Below are 20,808 nucleotides of genomic sequence, written 5' to 3' on the forward strand. Positions count from 1 at the left end.
GATCCGTTTCAGCGGAACATCCGAGCAAGGGTCAGCGTGGATCAGTCTATCCAGGGCCGAGGTCGAAGTAGAGCCCAAGGTCGAGTGGCGCCTCTTCCTCGTCAGACCCTGCTCGGGTTGCTCCTCCTCAGCAGAAGGGACCTCCCTCTCAGCTTCGGGAACCTCCATGTGAGCCTCGGTGAGATCCACCATCTCCTTATCTGGACTTCTCTCCCTTCCGAGAGAAACGTCAGCAGATTCTTCCTTCCGCTCGGCCACAGTAGGGACATCCGAGCCAGGAACAAGGTCGGCTTCAATTGCCTCCATCACCTTGGTTATATCCTGGATCTCGATCCCCAAAGCAGCAGACGGCTTCAGCGGAGAGGGGATGGTATCTTCCTCGGCCAACGGTTGGTCCACGGGCGGCGGTTCCGCAACCACCACACTCTTCAACTTCTGCCCTGGCAAGGGCATGAAGTGAAGGAGATTTTTGGGAGGAGGCATGACTTCCGAAACTTCTTCCTACAGGGCAAACGCTCAAAAGTCAGTTTCAGAAAAAGAGAGAACGGACCACAAAGGCTCCAAGTCAGAACAAATACCTTCTCCGAAGACTGAGAAGCTTTCGCTTTCTTCGGATGCGCAGAAGGCCTCAAAAGAGTGCTGCCCTTCCTCTTGCGCTGATCCTAAACAGAGGAGACCAAGGGTCAATAAATGTAAAAGAAGACAAAGGAAGGAAAGAAGAAAAAACGCGAAGTACCCGGTTCCTAGATAAAGAGATATCTATCCGAGCCGGAGATGAAACCGAAGGAACGGCACGCGGCACAGCGTCAGTCCCAGGACCCTAAAAAGATGGTCCAGGACCAAGACGTTAGCCGACGGCCAACCAGAAAGAAAGACAAACAAAAGACTTCGAGAAATAGAAACACTCACCGGATCCGAGGTCGTCCTCAATTCAGGGAGCACGACTTTCACTGGAACAGCTTCGGGAGAAGAGGCAGAATCCCACGGATCAGCTCGAACTTCAGATATCCGAGCGACACCCGACGGAGACAGCACGTAATCCTTCAAGCGAGGATTACGAGGATTCTCCTTCCCGAACTTGTAATCAGGGGCCGAGTCGTGAATGGTCTTCAGATCCAAAGAAATGCCCAAGACCACAGGATCAACGCAGCTAAAGCCGTACTCTGCAGAAACAAAGCAAAGTCAATAAAACGAGACAAAAAGGAGGAGGACAAACTTACTAAAGCACGGTCCCAGCCGAAAGACACCTACCCCTGTCAAAAATCCTACTGAGACCGGCAACAGCAAGAATGTCCTCCCGCAAGATATAGTTGAGGTTCGGGAGCCAGTTGGACGGCAGTTTGTAGTTGTCCTCCCGAGCCAAAAACCACTGGAGGAGATCCACGTAGTGGTGATGGTTCCGATCCGGAGCAGCCACGCTTCGCATATCAGGATCAGGAGTCACAAACCACTTCGGAGGGCGGTAAAAATGTGGATGCTTCGGATCTGTCGGCACACGAACAAACAACCACTCCGTCTTCCAATTATGATCAGAGCTGAGGTAAGGGTAGGCCGTAATATAGTTCGGCTCCCCCTTCCTTCGGGATCTTTTGTTTATGATGGTCCACCAACCATACCCATCTCCCTTGGAAGCATGGTTGAAAGACAGATCGTGCAGATCCCGAAACACGGCAACAGAGCATGGAAAGTTAATAAAATCGCACACCCATCTAAATCCGATGATGTGCCTCATAGATTTAGGGGTAAGCTGGGCCAAACTGATGTTGTACGACACCAGGAGCTCGGAAACGAAGGGATCCAAAGGAAAGCGGAGACCGTTCTCCAAATGATGAGTATACACAGAGATGAACCCCCTCGGCGGATGAGTCACCCGAGGACGCTCCTGGTCGGGAAGCTCGCACCAGTACCCCAAGGCGTGCTGGATTCCATATAACTCTTCGGCTCTCCGATGGTAGTTCCCCAGCTTCGCCTCCACCAACCAGTCACCACTGACCGATTTTTCCAAGGGACCATCGATCTTAGTGGTCTCATGCAAAATCGGGGCATACTTGCCCTGCGGATCAGCTTCAGTCCAATGAACTGGAAACTCAGGGTAAGAGCGGCGCACACCCGAAGAACCAGCTTTCTTACCAGAAGTTGCGCGTTCAGACACGCTAGATCCGCCAACAACATCATCTTTTGAAGCATCCCAACCAGTCGAACGCCTCTCCACCGGCCTCTCCGAAGGCCGACCCCTCGAAGTTTTCGGTAACCTTCCCGAAGGCACGTTCTCCCTCTCACTAGAGGAACCAACGACGAACTTGCTCTTGCCCCTATTCTTTGCCATGGCCGCGAAATTCTCGGTCTAGGGTTGAGATTGAGGGGTAGAAGGGAAAACGAAGAAAAAAAGGAGAATTCAGAAACAAATTACCTTTTTCCGAAGCGGAATTCGCCGATGAAACGAACAACACAAGTTCCCGAAGTCTAAAGTTGGCCGAATTTCGTAGATCTGAAGAAGCAAATTGCACTGCGATCGCCGGAATTTAGAGAGAGAATGGGTTTGAAAGAAGGAATAAAAAGTTCAAAAAGAGCAAAGCACCCAGTATTTATAGAAAAGAAAAGGGCGCATCAACTTCCTCAACCCACGATCTCCACGACACGGTACAACTCCCAACACTTGTCATCAATGCAAATCATCTCTTTTCAAAAAAGAGAGGGAACTTTCGGACTTCTGACAGCTGGAAACCCACCCATTTAATTCTAAATGGACCGGGTCTGGGGGGCATGTTGTTTGGGCTCCCAATTGATTCTCAATTGGGCCACTAAGTCCAAAGCCCAATGGCTCTAAACAAACAGCATCAAACCCACCAATGGCTAGTCAGCCATCCATCAAGGCCCAAGGCCCAAAAGCAATAAATGACCTATGGGCATTTATTATGCAAACACTATAAATAGGCCGCCAAGGCTCACACCTCAAGGTACGTCCAATTTACCACCTTAAGACTACTCTTCTAGAGAACTTCTCTCTAGAATCCGAGCATCGTTCTTACTTAGGCATCGGAGGGGCTTTCCTCGGAAACACCCCCGAGGCTAGTAACTTTGCTATTGTGCAGGTGAATTCGGACTCCACTCATTCAAACAAGCAAGATCTTCAACACATACAAAAGGGCCTTCAGTCGAAGCCCATTGTTTCCATCTTTACAACACCGGAACACTGACTATAGGAGTTGGTGATAAAACTAAAAGATTGTGGTTTTGTTGAAGGGGAGTAGTTAGTGTTTGAGGAGAGATATTGAAGGCGGAGACCGAAGGAGAAACGGGATTTGAAGGCGGAGGAAGTTGAAAGTGAAAAGTACAACTAGTAGTAGTAATAATTAGACCTGGTTATCGGGCTGGGCGGGTCAGGGTCGGTGCGGGTCAAAAGAGGGTCGGGTACTGAAAGGGTCATTTTTAGTGGGTCGATAATGGGCGGGTCAAAAGCGGGTCGCGGGTCAATAGCGGGTCATTAGTGAGCGGGTCAATAAACGAGCAATGAAAAATGAAAAATAAAAGAGCCATGTGCATGTACAAGTAAATACGAATCTATACACGTAATTTTTTGTATCATTGCTATTTTAATTTTCAAAATAATTGTAGTATAAGTTTGACCCTATAATGACCCTGTCCAATAAAGGCCCTGTCCAATAAGAGCCCTGCCCAATAAAAGCCCTATTAACTTGACCCTAACCCTATATCCATTGGACTACCCTGTCCAATAACCAGGTCTAGTAATAATGAAGGTGAAGCTGGAGGTTGAGTCATAAAAAAGGAGAAAGAGAAATATATATCGTGAAAAAAATAGGAGGGAAAACTAAATAATGAAGAGAATGATCCCCACTAATGGAAACCTAACAATTTCCGTTAAGTGGTGGTAATTTTAAAAAGTTGATCAATTTAAGGTGGTAATTTTAAATTTTTTATTTATGGTGGTAAGTTTGAAAAAATGAAATTTATAAGGTGGTAATTGTGAAAAAATCCTATACTTATACTAACTTTAGAGTACACACCACAATATAACATTCAAACTAGTAACGTAGTGCAACACCCAGATGGCCAGACCTACCAATTAATAACAAAAAAACAATCTTAAATTTTTTTAAGTGGAAAAAGTAGGAAATATTTTGGGTAAATGATCAAGTAGAGTAAATCAAGGTTTAAATACTCCCTCCGTCCCGGAATACTTGACCTGTTTTCCTTATCGGATCGTCCCTTAATACTTGACCTGTTTCTAAAAATGGAAACATTCTAACAATATTATATTATTTCTCACTCCACCCATATTAACCCACCTACCCCCTACTCCATACAAAAAATAATTAAAAATTCAACCCCTACTCTCCCCCAACCCCACCTCTTAACCCACCTCCCACTAACTACATTAAAATAATACCCCACTATCAACTACTACCTATTAAATTAAATAAGTCAATTCAAGTCCCTTAAACTCTGTGCCGGTCAAACCGGATCGAGTATTCCGGAACGGAGGGAGTATTTTACAAGAAATTAATAATTCAAAGGACATTTATACTCCTATCTCTTCAACGGTGCTCTACATCTCATTTATATATCTTTTCCTTTCTCCCTCTCCCCGACTCCTATGCCCTTGATGAGCTGCCTCATCTCATCCTGTTTTACCCCTCTAATCATTTACGTTGGTAATATATCCTTCATTGAATTTCTTCAATTTAATACATATTCTTACTTTACCTCCACTTCAATCCTTCAATTTCACAAATGAAGCAATTTGTCAACATATTGATTTTTTTTATTATCGTGAATTTTTTTATGTCCTATTTCTTATTAAAGAGAGATATAGTATATGGGTAGATTTAAGAGTGATAACTTACCTGTACCTTTGGACTTTTTACAAAGTTAATGGACTTTTTTATGTACAATACAAGTCAATTATAGGAAAAAAAAATATGATAGTTAGATTAAGTTACTTACGTAAAGCATAATTAACCTATAACATGTAGGGACTGCTAATATGTCAATCACAAGTTCTTGTTTATTTGATTGACTAACAAATTATTGATCATAAATCAGGAACTGATCGAAAATTTGTTGTCGATAAGTAATAAGTAAAATCAAGCACAAAATAAATTAATAATCAATTATAAAATAGTTACAACCACCAATTAGTAAATTTCCAGTAACAAGTTCGTGAAAGATATAATTGGTCACCATTAATGACTATCAAAATTTCAGTCACAAGATCGTCAAAGATATAATTAGTCACCATTTAGGACTACTAAATTTTTTGTCACAAGTTCGTGAAATATACAATCGGTCACCATTTATGCACTACTAAATTTCCAGTCACACATTCGTGACATATATTTTTGGTTTCCATTTAGGGAATACTAAATTTGCAGTCGCAAGTTCATGACATTCATGGTCAATATCTACGGATCCTATCAGCCGCTGAAGGAATTTACGACTGATTTTTGATGTTTAACGACCAAAGTTTTCATCACTAAATGGGTATTTCCTTCAATTTTGATCTTGTTTCTTTTATTTTTCCATAATATTAATTCAGAAAATAAAATATATATTTTTATCATACGCATTTGGACATACTTAACATTTTGATATTATCTTGAAAATTGTGCAGAAGGAAGATAGGACTAATAAAAAAGAACGGAAAGGGTATCTCACTTGTTATACTTTGGATTGAGTCATTACCATTTCAGTGTCATAGTTAGAAAAGGAAATACACTTGTTAGTTTGGAGTAGTATGATTACATCAATTATTTTTCTCATCATATATTTGATGTGGATCTTGATGCTTCTGCTAGATATTATGTTTTTTTTAACAATAATTATTTTATTTTGTTTTATTACATCAATTTTAATAATTTTATTAAACTTAATGTAATAATTCTAAATAAAATAATTATTGGGATAGTTAATTCTTTAAGGGTTCTATTAGGTTTTTGTTTACTCGATTAATCCCTATGGACCCAATTTAGCAATCGCATTATCATTTGTACATTTTTTTTACGTAATAAGTAGTTGTTCTCTTGACTATTAATCGTGTATTTTAATAACAAAAAGGTTGATATGATTGAAGATAATGATTTTTTTTAATTGAATGTGACGGTGTAGGGCTTGATTTTCGATAGTAGCACTACAAGAATTTGTATGTTTAACGACAACCTAATTACGACGGGTCAAAAATTCCGTCGTAAAAGGCTTTTGCGACGGGGCTAACAACCAAACAAAGACGGGAACAACCGTCGCAAATGTCTTTTACGACGGGTTAACGACGGGATTTTCCATTAACGACGGCCCGCTTTTATGACGGGTTCGCGACAGGAAATCCTGTCATTAATCAACGATTAATGACCTTTAGCGACGGGATTTCCCGTCGTTAATGGTACAATTTTTTGTAGTGTAGAAAGAGAGAGCTAATGAACTATTAGTAGGTCGAAGCCATAAAAGTAAGTGTGTTGTTAAATAGGGACAATCGTAAAAGGAAAATATGACGATTAAATTAGGACAAAGGGAGTATTATTTGCATAGATATATGCTTGTATGATCAAAGTATGCATAAATGTTAAAAGTATCGAGTTAAGAATGTGTAAAGTTTCAGCTTTCGGAGTGAACTTCAAAGTCATCAGCTTAGCTTCTCAATGATTTGAGATTCATAGTTTCACATATTAATCTAAGGAAGTGTTTGTAAACGAGTAGAAACAATTTTTAAATTATCGAAAATAATTTTGTGAAAGGTGGAATACATAAAGGTCGCAAGTTGCGACAACATTTAGTTGTCGCAATCTTACGTGTCGGAGTTTAATTGGTACACATGGGTGCCACGTAGGCTATGCTTCATCACACTATTTTTACTATCAATGCGATATTTTTACTATGAAAAATTGTAAATAAAGTAGTTGATATAAAAAAAGAAACAAAATATAATATTAATATTTTCCTACCTTTTTTCTTAACATGTATAATAGATTATATAAGTTAAATATTTTAGTTTCTAATTTAAATCATGACACATAAGCATGTTATGTCATCATTGTGACACGGCTTAAAGGTCGCATATTGCGACCTTTATCATTTTCTCTCTCATTTTATCTACAACCTTTCTTGCAAGAAAACAAACAAAAAAAAGTTGGTTCGAAATTGTATTTCCCTAGAAAAATATTTTTCCTGATTTGTTTTTGAAAATGTTTTCCTTTAAACCGACGAGGCTTGAAAATCACTTTAATCTCACAAATCATTTGGGTCTTTCGCTAATTCAATTTCCCTGATCTATATTTTGTCAAAAAAGCCAACAATTTTGTCTTTTTCATCCTTATAATGCGTGATCCATGTCACATATATGGTTTGTATGTTAGTGAAAAACATTTTATAAATCTTAATGAATTATTAGTCATCTTAGATTAAGAACATTGATGATGGTTAACTTGCAAAGTAAATGTATATTTGAATTGACATTTATTCTTGATGACAATAGCATTTAGCACGACTAAAAAAGTGAAGTTTATTAGGAGATATACATGCATATGCTAGAACTCCTGGTTGATTAATTGGGTTACTTAGTAGTTGGGAGGATGATCTTCATTACTCTTAATCCCCACTTGATTAGAAGATATCCCTTGCGTTTATGCGATTATACATTAATGACCCATGTTTCATTTTAATGCATTTATCTAATTTAATTACCGTTTCTTTTACTTGCTTGTTATTTTGTTTAATCTAGTTTTAATTTTTTCTTTCAATCAAATCCCACCCCCAAATAAAACGTGTATCATGTTAGCATGCTTTGTTTTAGAATATATCCAAATCTTAGATTTTTTTTTTGGTTCTACTACGAGGAGTTCCCACCGCTTTCGGCGAGGTAATCTCCCGTGGGAGTTTGCATGGGTACCTCGATGGGCAGCATCCCTCCCAGTTGAGATTTTTTCCATTCCCAAGGCTCGAACCCGAGACCTTGGTTAAGGAGCAAGAGGCCCTTAACCACTCATGCCAACCTCAATTGGTCCAAATCTTAGATTTTAAAGTGGTGTGACCCTTACTTTCTTTTGCAATCTGAGTTGGCGTTATAAAGGAGTTAAACACTATTAAATTTTAGCTTTAGGGTATTGTCTCATTATTGATGTTAGAGATTCATTATATATGAATAAGAGAAAAAATAACTTAAAAAATTGTATAAAATTCCTAATTTTGTGATTCCATCATAATGATGAATAAATAATACGGAGTAAATGTAAATATGAAATTAATTAGGACTAATTAACTATATTAGTGAAACAAAAATAACTCAATTCGAGGAATGAACTTTTTATACGGAGTAATCTCTATGTTTCTTTTTTATTGTTTTGTTTCACTTTTCGCATAGTTTTTAATACAATAGTATAATATCATGGCAAATTTGTCAAAAAGGACCTTTTATAACTCAAATTTTGCGAGAAATGACCTTATATATTTTTTTTTTGTGAAATCACACCTTAATGTAAATTTTTTTGCGAGAAAGGACCTAAGAGAAGTTTCCGGCATTGACTGAGCTTTTTCGGCCATTGACTTGCACGTAAGCAGCACATGTGGCTTAAGTTGGCTAAAGACACTGATTTTTCCCGAGTCTTAAATTTTCAAACTTGGTTTTTTCGATTTTTTTTTGAACTTTAGGTTTTAAAGCTTAGAATTTTGGAGGAAAATTGGGTGCGGTTAGCAAAATAAAGCCACACGTGCTTCTCACGTGCAAGTCAATGACCGGAAAAGTTCAGTCAATGCCGGAAACTTACTTTTGTTTGTCTTTCGCAAAAAAAATTACATTAAGGTGTGATTTCACAAAAAAAAATAAAAAATATATATATATATATATATATATATATATATATATATATATATATATATATATATATATAAGGTCCTTTTTGGCAAAAAAATTTACATTAAGGTGTGATTTTACAAAAAAAAATTATATAAGTTCATTTCTCGCAAAATTTGGGTTATAAAAGGTCATTTTTAACAAATTTGCCTAATATCATAGCACAAATATCATAAATATGTATTATAAAAATTTATAAAAGCTGATATTGTGAATCTACAACGATTGCGGATTAAGTAAGATCATAGTATATTGTTTTTCCTTTTTTCTTCAAGAATTATCGATAGAGTATTATAATCCATTCTCATTGGAATCTAAATACTTTAATACCGGACAATCAATAAGGAACTGAGTGAGTAATATAGACTTGTGGAAGTTGTACAACAACTCATAAATATATCAATTAGGCCATTTAGACAGATCTGAGCGATGAAGCATTTTTCTTAGGTTTAGTTTAGTTATATAGTCACATAATGATTTTTTTGAGAAACTAAGATGTATTATGGTCTCTTGATAAACAATTCTATAACAAAACAATTAATATCAGTAATTTTGGGTGGATTTAATTTCTATCAAGTTTAAATTTTGTCATTTCAATTTTGGTCATGGTATGGAAAATTCAGTTAACGTATTTGAATTCTGGTAAATCTATTATGTTTAATGACTCATACTTAATTATCTGTTAAAGTAACTACTAAAACCACATTATTTGTTGATAAATATAGTTGTATAATATTTATAACTATCATTAACGAAAGAGAAATTTTAAACGATTACCTAGAAGATTAATAACATCAATTAACAAGTCACGCAAAAGTTTTGTTAACATAAATAACCGTTTCAAATTTTGTGTAAATATTAAAACATATTTTTTTTTTCATATTAGTAAGGTTAGAGATTAAGTGGAGTCTTTCCCATAATGTTACCATTCAATAATTATCTATTAACTTATTCACGATTAAGTAATGTGACTTTTGGATTATTTTTTTCGCGTTTTGTGCGTATGTGTGTGTTTTTCGTTAATAATGATGATGATGATTATGATCATGCATTTATGGCATGAAAATTAGTGTATTTTAGTTAGAGTATTATATTAGCTTGAAGCTTTTTTTTTTTATATATTAATTTTTGACATTTTTTTATCGGCATAACTCAAACATTACTCGAAGAATCATGTATCACACTATAAAATTAAATAAAAATTAAACAAAAATTATTTAGTGAATTAAATAAGTAAGAATTCAAGTATTAGATTGAAGAAGGCTATTGAAGAAAAAAAAAAACAAACCTGGATATTTTGAGGCATAAGTTTTTTTGTACTTGTGAAATTTTGATGTCGCTCCTCAAGACTAGTCCTCCTCGTCTCGTTGATCACCATGAGAGGGAAAATAAATTCTTTCTCTCTTATATACAACTCATGAAAACTATTAAGAAGATAAATCTTTGATGCCATTGTAATTATAAATAATATCACCAAAACCTTAAACAACCAGCTACCAAGATTCTTTCTATAAGGATTACAATTGCAAAGGAAACTTTGTATTTCCTTCTTTGTAATTACCTCATTCCGTCTTGCATTCTCATTACTACTATTAGCTTGATTATTTCGTTTAACCTCATTACAATTTTCAGTAGTTCCTCTTGGTCTTGATCTAGCCTCTAAATAAACCTTCTTCATATACATTTTCATTTCTTTAGAAATTAATTTATTGATATTAAGAATATGATATTGTAATTCTTTCCATATTCTTCTCTAACGTAATGTTGTGCGAGGGAAAAAAAAAAGTAAGCTCGAAACAAGACACTTTCATCTGTGGGGAAAAGTGAGAGAGAAATTTGATTAATTTATTGGATCCAATAAATATGGCATCATTTAAGGCATATTAACCTTTCTTCTTTCTTCCCTTTCTTTTAGCATGTATACAATTATTATTTACTTTTAAATATTAAAATGCGAAATAGAAGCCGAGAACTACTCTTAATATGTATTTTGTTTTATGTCATTATCATTTCCATTTTTAATTTAAAAAATATAATAAAAATAAATTATCTTAAACTTTAAACAAAAGCAACTCAGAACATGAAACTAATAACATATATTGGAATCACCCATTGTCTGTCAACATAATAGAAGTTTAATTTTGAATATTAACTGGAATTTCCTTCTTATTGTTCTTAATTTATTTAATTATGTATCACATGTCTAACTTATTTTTTTTTATTTAAATACATAAATATGTTCCTTTCCAATATGCGTGATTAAAGTACATATTTATTTGTTATAAAAATATGTGAATTTAGTGAAAATGCCTCATGTGAATCACGTACTCCAAATTTCAAATTTATTTGCGGACAATTCAATAAACTTTCTTCAATAAAAATACATTGTTAATTACTAAACCGTCGATTAATATGAGGTGTCCCATCAACCAAATATGTAGCAAAAAACTAAATAGATCTGTCGAAATAATAATAATAATAAAAAGGTAAAGTAAAGAAATTGCAAAAAAAAAAAGTGATTGGCAATCTACTAGCACAGCCTGCGCAAGACCCGGCGTGGACCGCTGGAACCAAGTGTTGTCCGTCGCGTCCGAATCCCGTCAAGTCAGAAAAAAAGACAGAAAGACAAAAAAGAAGACCGACGAAAATTCGGACTAAAGTACAGATTGAAGAAATTTTACCTTTTGGTAAAAGAGGGATGCCGGAAACCTCCCTTGCGGGTTCATCTTCAAGCGGTCTAGACTGACCAACGTTCGTCCAAGAAAAAAGGAATAGGGGTACGAACAATATTAATTTGTTCAGCAATTACAACCATTAAAGACATACCAATCTCATTGACACCATTGATGAAAAGGAAGCGACACAACAAGCAAAGGCACAATGTCCGTCTACGATACACTTTCCTAGAGTGGGGAACAAGATCGGGATGATAGAAAGCCACTAGTTTTTACAAATCAAATGTTTTACCATTAACAATTTCTTTCAAGTCATCATTAGTTAAACCTATCTTTCAAAGTATGTCGTCCTTGTAATAATATTTCTTTGTACTTGGAATGCAAGGATCGAAGAGTATTGGCGGAAACCCTTCATTGTACTAAACTCTTCAGGGAGTGGTGTTAATTTAATAACATCAAAACAAAAGCAATGGGTGCTTGGATCCTAGAAATTAACAACACAAAGAAAACGGTTTTTTTCATGAAATGCTTGAGTTTTGAAGATAAAATTCACCAAGTGCCCCTCGAGTTTTTTTAGGAAGAGAGAAAATATCTAAGAAGAAGATGGAAGAATGTAATTGACTATAAGATGAAGATGGTGTTTTAACGCCTTGCGAAACATCCCAATTCGATTAGATGGTGGAATGCAAATGCGACTAAATATGTGTCCAGTCCATTTTAGGAAGTTGTCTATTTATGGAAGTTTACTATATTTAACGGGTTCTGCTCCGGATGGTCTCTTCAATCAGTCAAGGGTCGTTCTTTAGCTAATCAGAGTGCATTGTTGGCGAGCAGGTTATAGTTTCATCATCGGAACACACCGTGTCGGCCCTAGGGACAAATGTAGGCGTCTACAACCGTTAGCCCCTTGGTGCAAAAATAAACACAAAGCCCAAAATTTGGCCTCGGGATTTAAAATGAAGCAAAATACACAAATACGTGTAACATGGGCTAGGCTCGTGACCAACCCAATGTCACGCTGTGGTTAGCTTGCCGCACAAGGCATACCTATGCCTCATACAGGCACTGCTTCCATCGTAGCTCATCGTTGCTTTTCGCTTGGCTAGCGCGTGTTGGCTCGCCTTGATGGCTTGTCGCGTCGCTGCCTGGAACGCAAGGTCAAGCCTTCACCCAGCTTGCTGCCTGCAAGCGCGGCACGCGCCAATAGGCCAACGCCCATAGGCGTGCCCTCGTGCCGCATTGCTTGCCCCTTTGTATGGCTACTTGATCTTGCACACAACCATGGGCATGCAATGCCAAGCACCACGCAAAGCATATGGACAACATCTACCCCTCGCCCAAGTGCGAGTGGCTTGCTCGTCCAACGAATATAAAATTCTAATTTTAATATTACGAAACAAAATTTGCACGTTTTAATTTTTCATAATTTCAACAATTCCAATCGTTTTAGATTACGAAAAATAATTAAAGTGGGCGATTTATATAATTTCAAACAATCCTATTAATGAAATTAACAAATCTAGGATAACGAATATTCGAATTTAATGAACGACGAACATCAACAAAAAATTGAATAATTATGATAATCTAATCCAAACATTTAAACATTTAAGTTTTAGATATTTTATCAAAATTGGTTTAGGCAAACGATTAAAATTAACGAATCTAATCAAAATTTTAATTCTTGAATTTTTTAAATGAGCCATTAAACATGAAATCATATTCCCCTTCTCCCCTAATTTTTTTTCTTCATATCTAACCAATTAACCAATTAATTTTCGATCAAAAATTCATTAATTTAGGTTAAATTGGGATTAAATTTTTTTATTAAAATTTATGAACGAAAAATTTATTATAGGTTCATAAAATTATAAACATCAATAGGACAAAATTTCAATTAATTATAAATCGAATAGCTCTTATATTAATTTTTAAACCTGTTAAATTACACGTTTTAATTCATTAAACATGAAAAACACACAAAAAAACATACTTTGGGGATGAATTTCACATATCTGATCTCAATAATTGAATTTAGAATGCCGATTTCAATCGATTTAGGGTCAGGAAAATTGAAAATCCAGTACTTTTCGAAAACAACATTATTTTCACGATTCATCCAATAATCCGAAAATAAAATTTCGAAAAGAAAAAAAAATCACAGAAAATTTGACCAACATTAAAACATGAAATAAATGCTAAAAAAATACTTTGAATACAAGTATCTCATGATACCGTTGGTGAGATTTACGGTTAATCAAATAACATAATAGCGGAATAATCCCCAATGCCAGAATCCATTTATAAAGTACATTTTAAGCATAACATACATTTGTAGCGTGTACTCTCGTATAGTCTATGAACACGACTGAAAACTACAATTGTAGGTCCTCTACTTATTCCACCGAAAGTGCAGATCCGCCTTGAGGTTGATAGCTTAGAACTCTTTCAAGGTATTTTGACTTTTAGAGAAGAACACAGTTTGGAGGCAAAGAGAGAATTAGGGTTCTCACTTAGATGCCTAGGGTTTGTGTAATGTGTTGTGTATGAAAACATGTGTGTAGGCTATTAAAATAACCTAGCAAACATAAGCAAGCCAACCGACCAAGATGGCCGGTCAGAGCACAGCTCGCTGGGTCGTAGGTCGCGCCCTGGCCAGTGCTACTGTTGTTGCCTTGTTGCCTTTGGCCCGCACGCACAAGCACACACGCATCAGGCCAACGATGGGCTTACCGTTCTGTTGTGTTGCTCGATTGCTCGTAGCTACGCACTTGCGCCCACGGGCCTCGAGTGCCTCGTGCACTCGGCTCGTGGGCTGCACTTCGTCTTGCGTCTAAATTGCGTTCGACAATTTATTTATCGTATAGTACGATAAGATCCAACGTCGTACGATATGATTTATTCGTTTCGCCTAACTTACGTATATACGCAATACGATATACGATTCCGATCCAACGTCATATTGTATATTATGTTTTCCGAACTAATTTCCCGAAAATCCATTAAATGGATTTCCGATTCATTTAATCCGACGATCTGTTTTATGTCATTGGTGTGACCTTGTATATCTAGTCAAGAGTAAGTTGTGAGCCTAACAAGGATTTGAACTCACTGATCGGAAACATTTCTCTAGTTAGCTGTGCCGATCACTTGATCTTACTGAATTAATTATTCGTAACTAATCTGAACCCTGGTATTAGAATAATGCACATTTGGTGAAGGACACATTTCCTTCACATACTTCTGTCTAGCTTTGTGGTGGATATGGTGCTGGCGTAACATCTTCGTATTTGGTCGGAACGATATTCCAGTGGACTTGGGTGCATTCCTTCAGGTTCGATTTGATGAAACCAGACGTAGCTTCTTCTATTCCATCAATGAGCCGTAAATAATTCCTGCTCGAAGGCTGTAATGTAGCATGGAATGCACCACCTGAAGCTCGGTATGCGCTCAACACAGATGGAGCGACGAAAGGCTCTTAGGGTCCGGCAGGTGGGGTGCAGTGCTTCGTGATTCAAGTGGAACTTTGGTCTCACTCTTGGCTGCAAGTTTTGGCCACTGGAATGTCTGTAAAGATGAATACAGAGCTTTGGTAAGAGGTCTTGAGTTGGCCAGGAATTTGCACATCAATAAGCTAGTATACAACTAGACAACCTAGTGTGTGTTCAAGCACTTCAAATGCTACTGTCAATCCTAGCGAGTGTGCCCATCTCATCGATTACTGTCGTACAATGATCAACTTGGAAGATTGGGAAACTAAGGTGATACATATCTATCATGAAGGAAATCGCGTTGCGGACTTGCTTGCCAACCATGGGAAGCTCAATCTCACGAAATCGTGATCTTGGAGGATATTCCTTTAACTCTTAATCGTACTTTAGATGAGGATATTAGAAGCATGAGTTTGCCACGTTTCATTCCTCCTTGATTTGGTAATTTTTTTTTTCTTTTTTCTTTTCAGTAGCTTAGTTTTACTTTCCTGTAATTTTAGTTTCTTGGGCCTTTCCCTCTAATGCATAAAAAAAACAAAAAAAAATTTCATTTTGTTCTCTTTACTCCGTTTAAACCAAATTACCCCTTAAATTAACAACCTATGTGCATTATGTTGGAAATCCTTGTGAGAAATACAAAAGAAAATGAGTGGGAAGTGGGAAAATGTGGGAATATAAAAAGTCCCACATGGGAAAAACACAAACCATATTCAATGTTTATATTTGGGGGTTTGAGGGAAACATTTGTTTAAGAATGCTTGAGAGTGGCATGGGTGGTCACAACACACACACGCGCGTCGGGTCGGGCTCGGGCGAGGGCCTTGGGCCTTGGCGAATGTGGTTCGCGGGCGTGGGGTGGGTTTTGTGGGCCGAGTTATTCTTTTTGGTCAAGGGCGGTTTGATTAAGTCAGAAGACTTAATCAACCCATTAACTTTGGAAACTACTCCATTAATCACGTCATTAACCCCACTAGCCGTTTTATGACTGTTGCAGTTTCCCCATTACTCCCGTAACTTCTCCACTAGCCGTTTATGGCTGTTACAGTTTCCCAAAACCTCTCTATAAATTCATCGTCTTTTTTCCACAAAAATACACAGAAAATAGCAATCGATCTCTCTCTCAAATTCCTCTCTTTCTGGGCAAATATTCTGGTCTCCAATCGGGGATTGTGAGTGCACATAATTCTCGGTGTCGTGTAAACCCTGGAGGGCAACCGCAAGAGTTCTACTGTATCGGAGGTAGCGCGGAGTTGTCTTTTAGAGCAGTGGTCCGACCACAGCACGACAATTGGTTCAGTTCGTACATACGCATTATCCAGCTAAGTCGTTCTAATTCATTATTTAGCTAACACATAACTCTTTTCCGCGAATCCTAAAATTGTCTAAACACTCCGGACCACTCCGTAGTTGTTTTAGAAACCGTAATTCCATATGGTTGGACACGCAAAAACTCACCACAGCACACCACAGCACAGCCTTCTGCTCCATAACCCTAATCTCTCTCCTACCGCTTATCCCATCCCTAAAATGCCGCATGGCGGCTATGGCAAACGCCAAGTTGCCGAACGGAAGGTCAGCAGCAGTCATCGTTCGAAGGCTATTGGTGGTGTTGCCAAGAAACCTAAGGCCGCTTCTCTAAAAAATCAAATTCGTTCCATAGAGCGTTTGCTCCGCAAGGTATTTTTTGTTCTGTCAATCTTTTCAATTGAATACATAAACCCTATTGGTTATATATTTTTCTGCTTGTTTTTTGATTGAAATATACATTATAGGATTTCATTTTGAATGAAGTGTAGGATTTTGACCTAACTGAAAACTGTTTTACAGTCGAGTTTAGTTTAATGCTAGAATTAGAGCTGTCCGATTATGCATTGTTCCGCAGTCGAGTTAAGTTTCGTCTTGAGAATGACGCAACTTTATGCTTGTTGATCAAATTGAAAGCTTGAGGTATCCGATTCATGTATAGGTATTGAGCTATCTGGTACATGTCTTGTTAGGCAGTTGAGTTTAGTTTCATGTGGCGTGTCACGATTTACGAAACCTTATTCAATTTAAAGTTGTTTGGCATTCAAATTTAGTTTAATGCTAGAAATTGAGCTATTTGGTTCATGTATTGTTCAGCAGTCAAGTTTAATTTCGCGTTGAGAGCCACAAAACCTTGTGCATTTTGGCCTAATTTAAAACTGTTTGGCAGTCTAGTTTTGTTGAAGCTAGAAATTGAGCTATTTGGTGATCTGGTCCATCGTCCATGTATAGGAATTGAGCTATCTGGTTCATGCACTGTTAGGCAGTCAAGTTTAGATAGTCAAGTTTAGATACATTTATGTGACGAGTGACAATACAAAACCTTGTGCATTTTCCAAATTGAAATATGTCCAGATACGAAATTTAGTTGCAAAGAAGTAGGAGGACAAAAGTGTTAAGTCATTGTTATTCCAAGGATGTACTTTTTTCCATAGGTCACTGAAGTATATTGGATGTATATATTGAGGAGTGTTTATCTGTAATTATGCCATCGTCTAAATTTTTTTCTTTTGTCTGACTGTGGAGGATCTTCCACCTGAAATCAAAGCAGCTCAAGAGAAGAAGCTGGAAGGGTTGAGGAAGCAGCAAGACCTTCACACTCGGTTGGCTGTAGAACGTAAAGTATTTCTTCGAGACAGGAAGATCAAATTCTTTGGTAATTCGTTATCTGTCTTTCTTCTATATTGACATATAATTTTGTAGTATAGGGCTCATAGTGGTTAAGTTTTGATTTTTAGAGAGGAGAAAGATAGAGAGAAGGTTGAGGCGTTTGGAGAAGCACCTACGTTCATCATCTGGTGAACTACAAGAGATAGAGATAGCTCAGTTGAAAGAAGATCTGGAATATGTTAGGGTAAGCTCACTAAGATGTGTATGAAGTATGTGTTACTATCAAAATTAGTAGTAATAGGTGTAGGATGACTGCATTTGTTGGCTAATTTATGGAAGTTTACTTATTTGCAACTCATTAGCTGCCGCAGTTTTTGAAAGAGAGACTAATTACACAAACGATATACAGGGTTGGTTAATCTATAAAGTTTTCTCTGTTTTCGCTGATGTTCATACCGTATCTCTATGTCGGGTTGGGTTTTGTTTTAATTTTGAATTGCTACAGAGCAATACTACTTTGGAAGGCTGAAAACAGAAATTCCCAGTACCACTTCCAGACATCTGAACATGACCAACAGAAAAACTCAAGTGATGAACAAGAAGCCAAAGTACGTAAGCCTATGTAGTGAAGAGTGAAAGGGGGCATAGTGGCATACACCCCCCGCCCTCACCCTTTACTGCGGGGTTTTGTCTTGATTGTCTTTTTATACCTGCAAGCCCTGCATTTTAATGTAATTTGGGAAATACTCCGACTCTTCTGTTTGTTCTGTTGTTACCCGTTTTTCTCCAGTCTTTCTGGATTCTACCTGAACTGCCTTGCACCTAGTAGCTTGTTAGATTTCTGTATCCAGTGGAAAACAAGTATCTTTACGTTTGCTCATCATAAACTTGATGTCAATACTGTGCGACTAGTTGAAAGAGGCTCTTGGTGTGGAAAGAGATTAGTTTTTTCAAAGAATTATTCAAATTTGTTTTATTTCTGTAGCATATTCTTGTCCCGTGCTCTGGATCATCATAGACCATAATCAATATTTTGTAAATGATCCTTTTAAAGAAGGTGTTATGGAATGAATGTGATATGCTCCGTATTAGTTATATATGACAATGTGGGAACAAGTAACATGTATTACTTGCTCATTTCATCTAAATCTATGTTACTTGGCTACTTCATCTCACCTGAAGTACCCACATCTTTGACACTCAATGTTAGGCCAAAAACATGGAAAGTTTTCACAAACAGCCAAGTCTGACACATGACATAGTAACAAATGCCATTTCAAAAATACTTAGCTTGTTTTTATTGCTAATACGAGGAGCCTGTTAGCCTGGCTTGCAGGTTTGGTTTTTTATGTAATTCTTTTGTTTTCCATTGGTTACCGAGTTTACTTGGTTGTGTTGCAGTTTTTCCCCAAGACAGAAAAATATGTCTCTTTGTTCTCTGGAGAAGACAGTGCCGACATTGTAGACAGGAGGAATCGATTGCGTATGCAGATTAAAGCAAACATAATTGCTGCTGCAGCCAATGGAAAGGACTTGGAAGGTATCCCCTCCTTTTGCGCATATTTTGCTTTTCGAAGTGTCATCGTGGGAGTCTAGTTCTCCCTATCTTAATTTTGTGTCAATTCCTGCACATCTACAGTTGTAGGCTTGTAGCTCAGTAGCGAAAATTCTGTATTGGTTGTAGAAAAAATATTGGAATCAACTATTGGTATCTCTTTCTTGCCACAATTTTCAGAGTTTGGTAAGACTGATGACCATGTTTCGTAGGAAGGTTTTCTCCTTAGCCATATCCTGTAGTAGTAATCACCTATACCTCGGGGTTAAGAGATAAATTTAGTGTGTTCTGGAATGCTACCACATTTGAGATTTCAAAATATACTTGTCCGATGGCTCTGTCAATCAACTTCAAGTATGTTGTTTTCGAATTCCTTTTAGTGCTATGCATGAATAGTGTTGTCTCTTTCCTTCATTGTTTCGGTTTACATTCAGGGCTTTTGACTAATGCGAAGAACCTTACAGCTCCAACATAACTTCTTTTTTTTGGTATACTTTTCTGTTTGCAGAGACAGGTAGTGAAGATGATGGGATAGCAGATCTCAGTGATGATGATTTCTTTGTATCAGGGACTTCAAGTGATGAAGCAGATGCAGATGACGAGTTGACAGATATAAGTGCAAGGTTTTCCCCTCCTAGTTCTGTTTCCTTTCCTAATTTGTAGTTGTAAAACTTTTGCGGTTCATGAAAGGGAATTAATTGGCGCTATTCTTTTGCATTGTTTGGTTAGCAATGTGTTCGTATAACATGTGTGCTGTTATCAGGGAACAAGTTTCTAGTACTTCTGGTAAAGCTGCATCTGGCTTATCCAGTGATGAGAGGAATCAGGTACTTCCTCATCCCATTATGATACATACAGATGCCTGCATAGAAGGATTTTTCTAAATGACTAAACTGGTGTACTTGTTTACTGAAGAAACCGAAGTCAGCTCGATCTTTAATGCCGCCGCTTCATCCTCAGAAACAAATAACGAGGAACTTCACGCCCCGGAACACATCAAACCAAAGGAATTTAAATAATAATAATAAGAGAGAATTCTCAAATTCACAAACGGGCCAGAGTAGCAACTTGAGTTCCAATTCTGATGCTCCCAAGCGGCCGAGAAAGCGTAGGCCTAAGAAGAAGAAGCAGTAGGTTTTCATTCTTGCTTGAGCTTGGTTATAAGTTGAAACATTTATTTACTTACCAGGAGAACCTGAAAGTGGTCTGACATGAGTATATGCTGAAACACTTATGCATTGAAGAAAGGACTCAATGGGGGTCTACATGAACGGAAACTAGCCTGGTGTTACTTGCTGTATGTTTACTAAGAACAAGGGAAATCTTTTTGTAAGTGGACATGAATTGCAATAATTTTCGCGGTCTTATTATGCTTAGATAAAGTAAAACATTTTACGTGTAATTGATCTTCGAAAACAAGAGTTATGTCCAGCATTAAATATAATCTTGTTATCAATCTTATCCATTTATAACAAATGAAAAATAAGTCCAACGTTAACCCTGAATATTATATCCCTTAAACAGTGGAAGCTAGAATATAGGAAATTATTTTCCTAAAACGGGGTTGTTTGAGTGAAATAACAAGTTGTACGT

General features: G+C 37.2%; 2 protein-coding genes across 3 annotated transcripts in view; one reads left to right on the forward strand and one right to left on the reverse strand.

The window, feature by feature from the left end:
• LOC110788825 (O-fucosyltransferase 19) overlaps positions 1–10,722 on the reverse strand; it is a 45,432-nt gene extending 34,710 nt beyond the window's left edge. Inside the window, exon 1 of one of the 2 annotated variants that reach the window (XM_056840033.1) lies at positions 10,149–10,722. In XM_056840033.1, the coding sequence (XP_056696011.1) occupies positions 10,149–10,550 (402 nt within the window). In that variant the 5' untranslated portion in view covers positions 10,551–10,722. The remainder of the gene's footprint in view (positions 1–10,148) is intronic. The other variant, XM_056840034.1, reaches the window with a different exon arrangement.
• Positions 10,723–16,424: 5,702 nt separating this feature from the next.
• LOC110788815 (rRNA-processing protein EFG1) lies at positions 16,425–20,671 on the forward strand. Its single transcript, XM_021993451.2, has 7 exons — positions 16,425–16,703; positions 17,577–17,706; positions 17,789–17,904; positions 19,062–19,200; positions 19,724–19,838; positions 19,979–20,042; positions 20,131–20,671. Exons 1-7 carry the CDS (start codon positions 16,458–16,460, stop codon positions 20,347–20,349), a joined length of 1,029 nt encoding a protein of 342 aa, XP_021849143.1. The 5' UTR covers positions 16,425–16,457; the 3' UTR covers positions 20,350–20,671.
• Positions 20,672–20,808: the final 137 nt, after the last annotated feature.

Source organism: Spinacia oleracea, chromosome 3 (genome assembly GCF_020520425.1).
Source record: "Spinacia oleracea cultivar Varoflay chromosome 3, BTI_SOV_V1, whole genome shotgun sequence".
NCBI classification, from domain to species: Eukaryota; Viridiplantae; Streptophyta; class Magnoliopsida; order Caryophyllales; family Amaranthaceae; genus Spinacia; species Spinacia oleracea.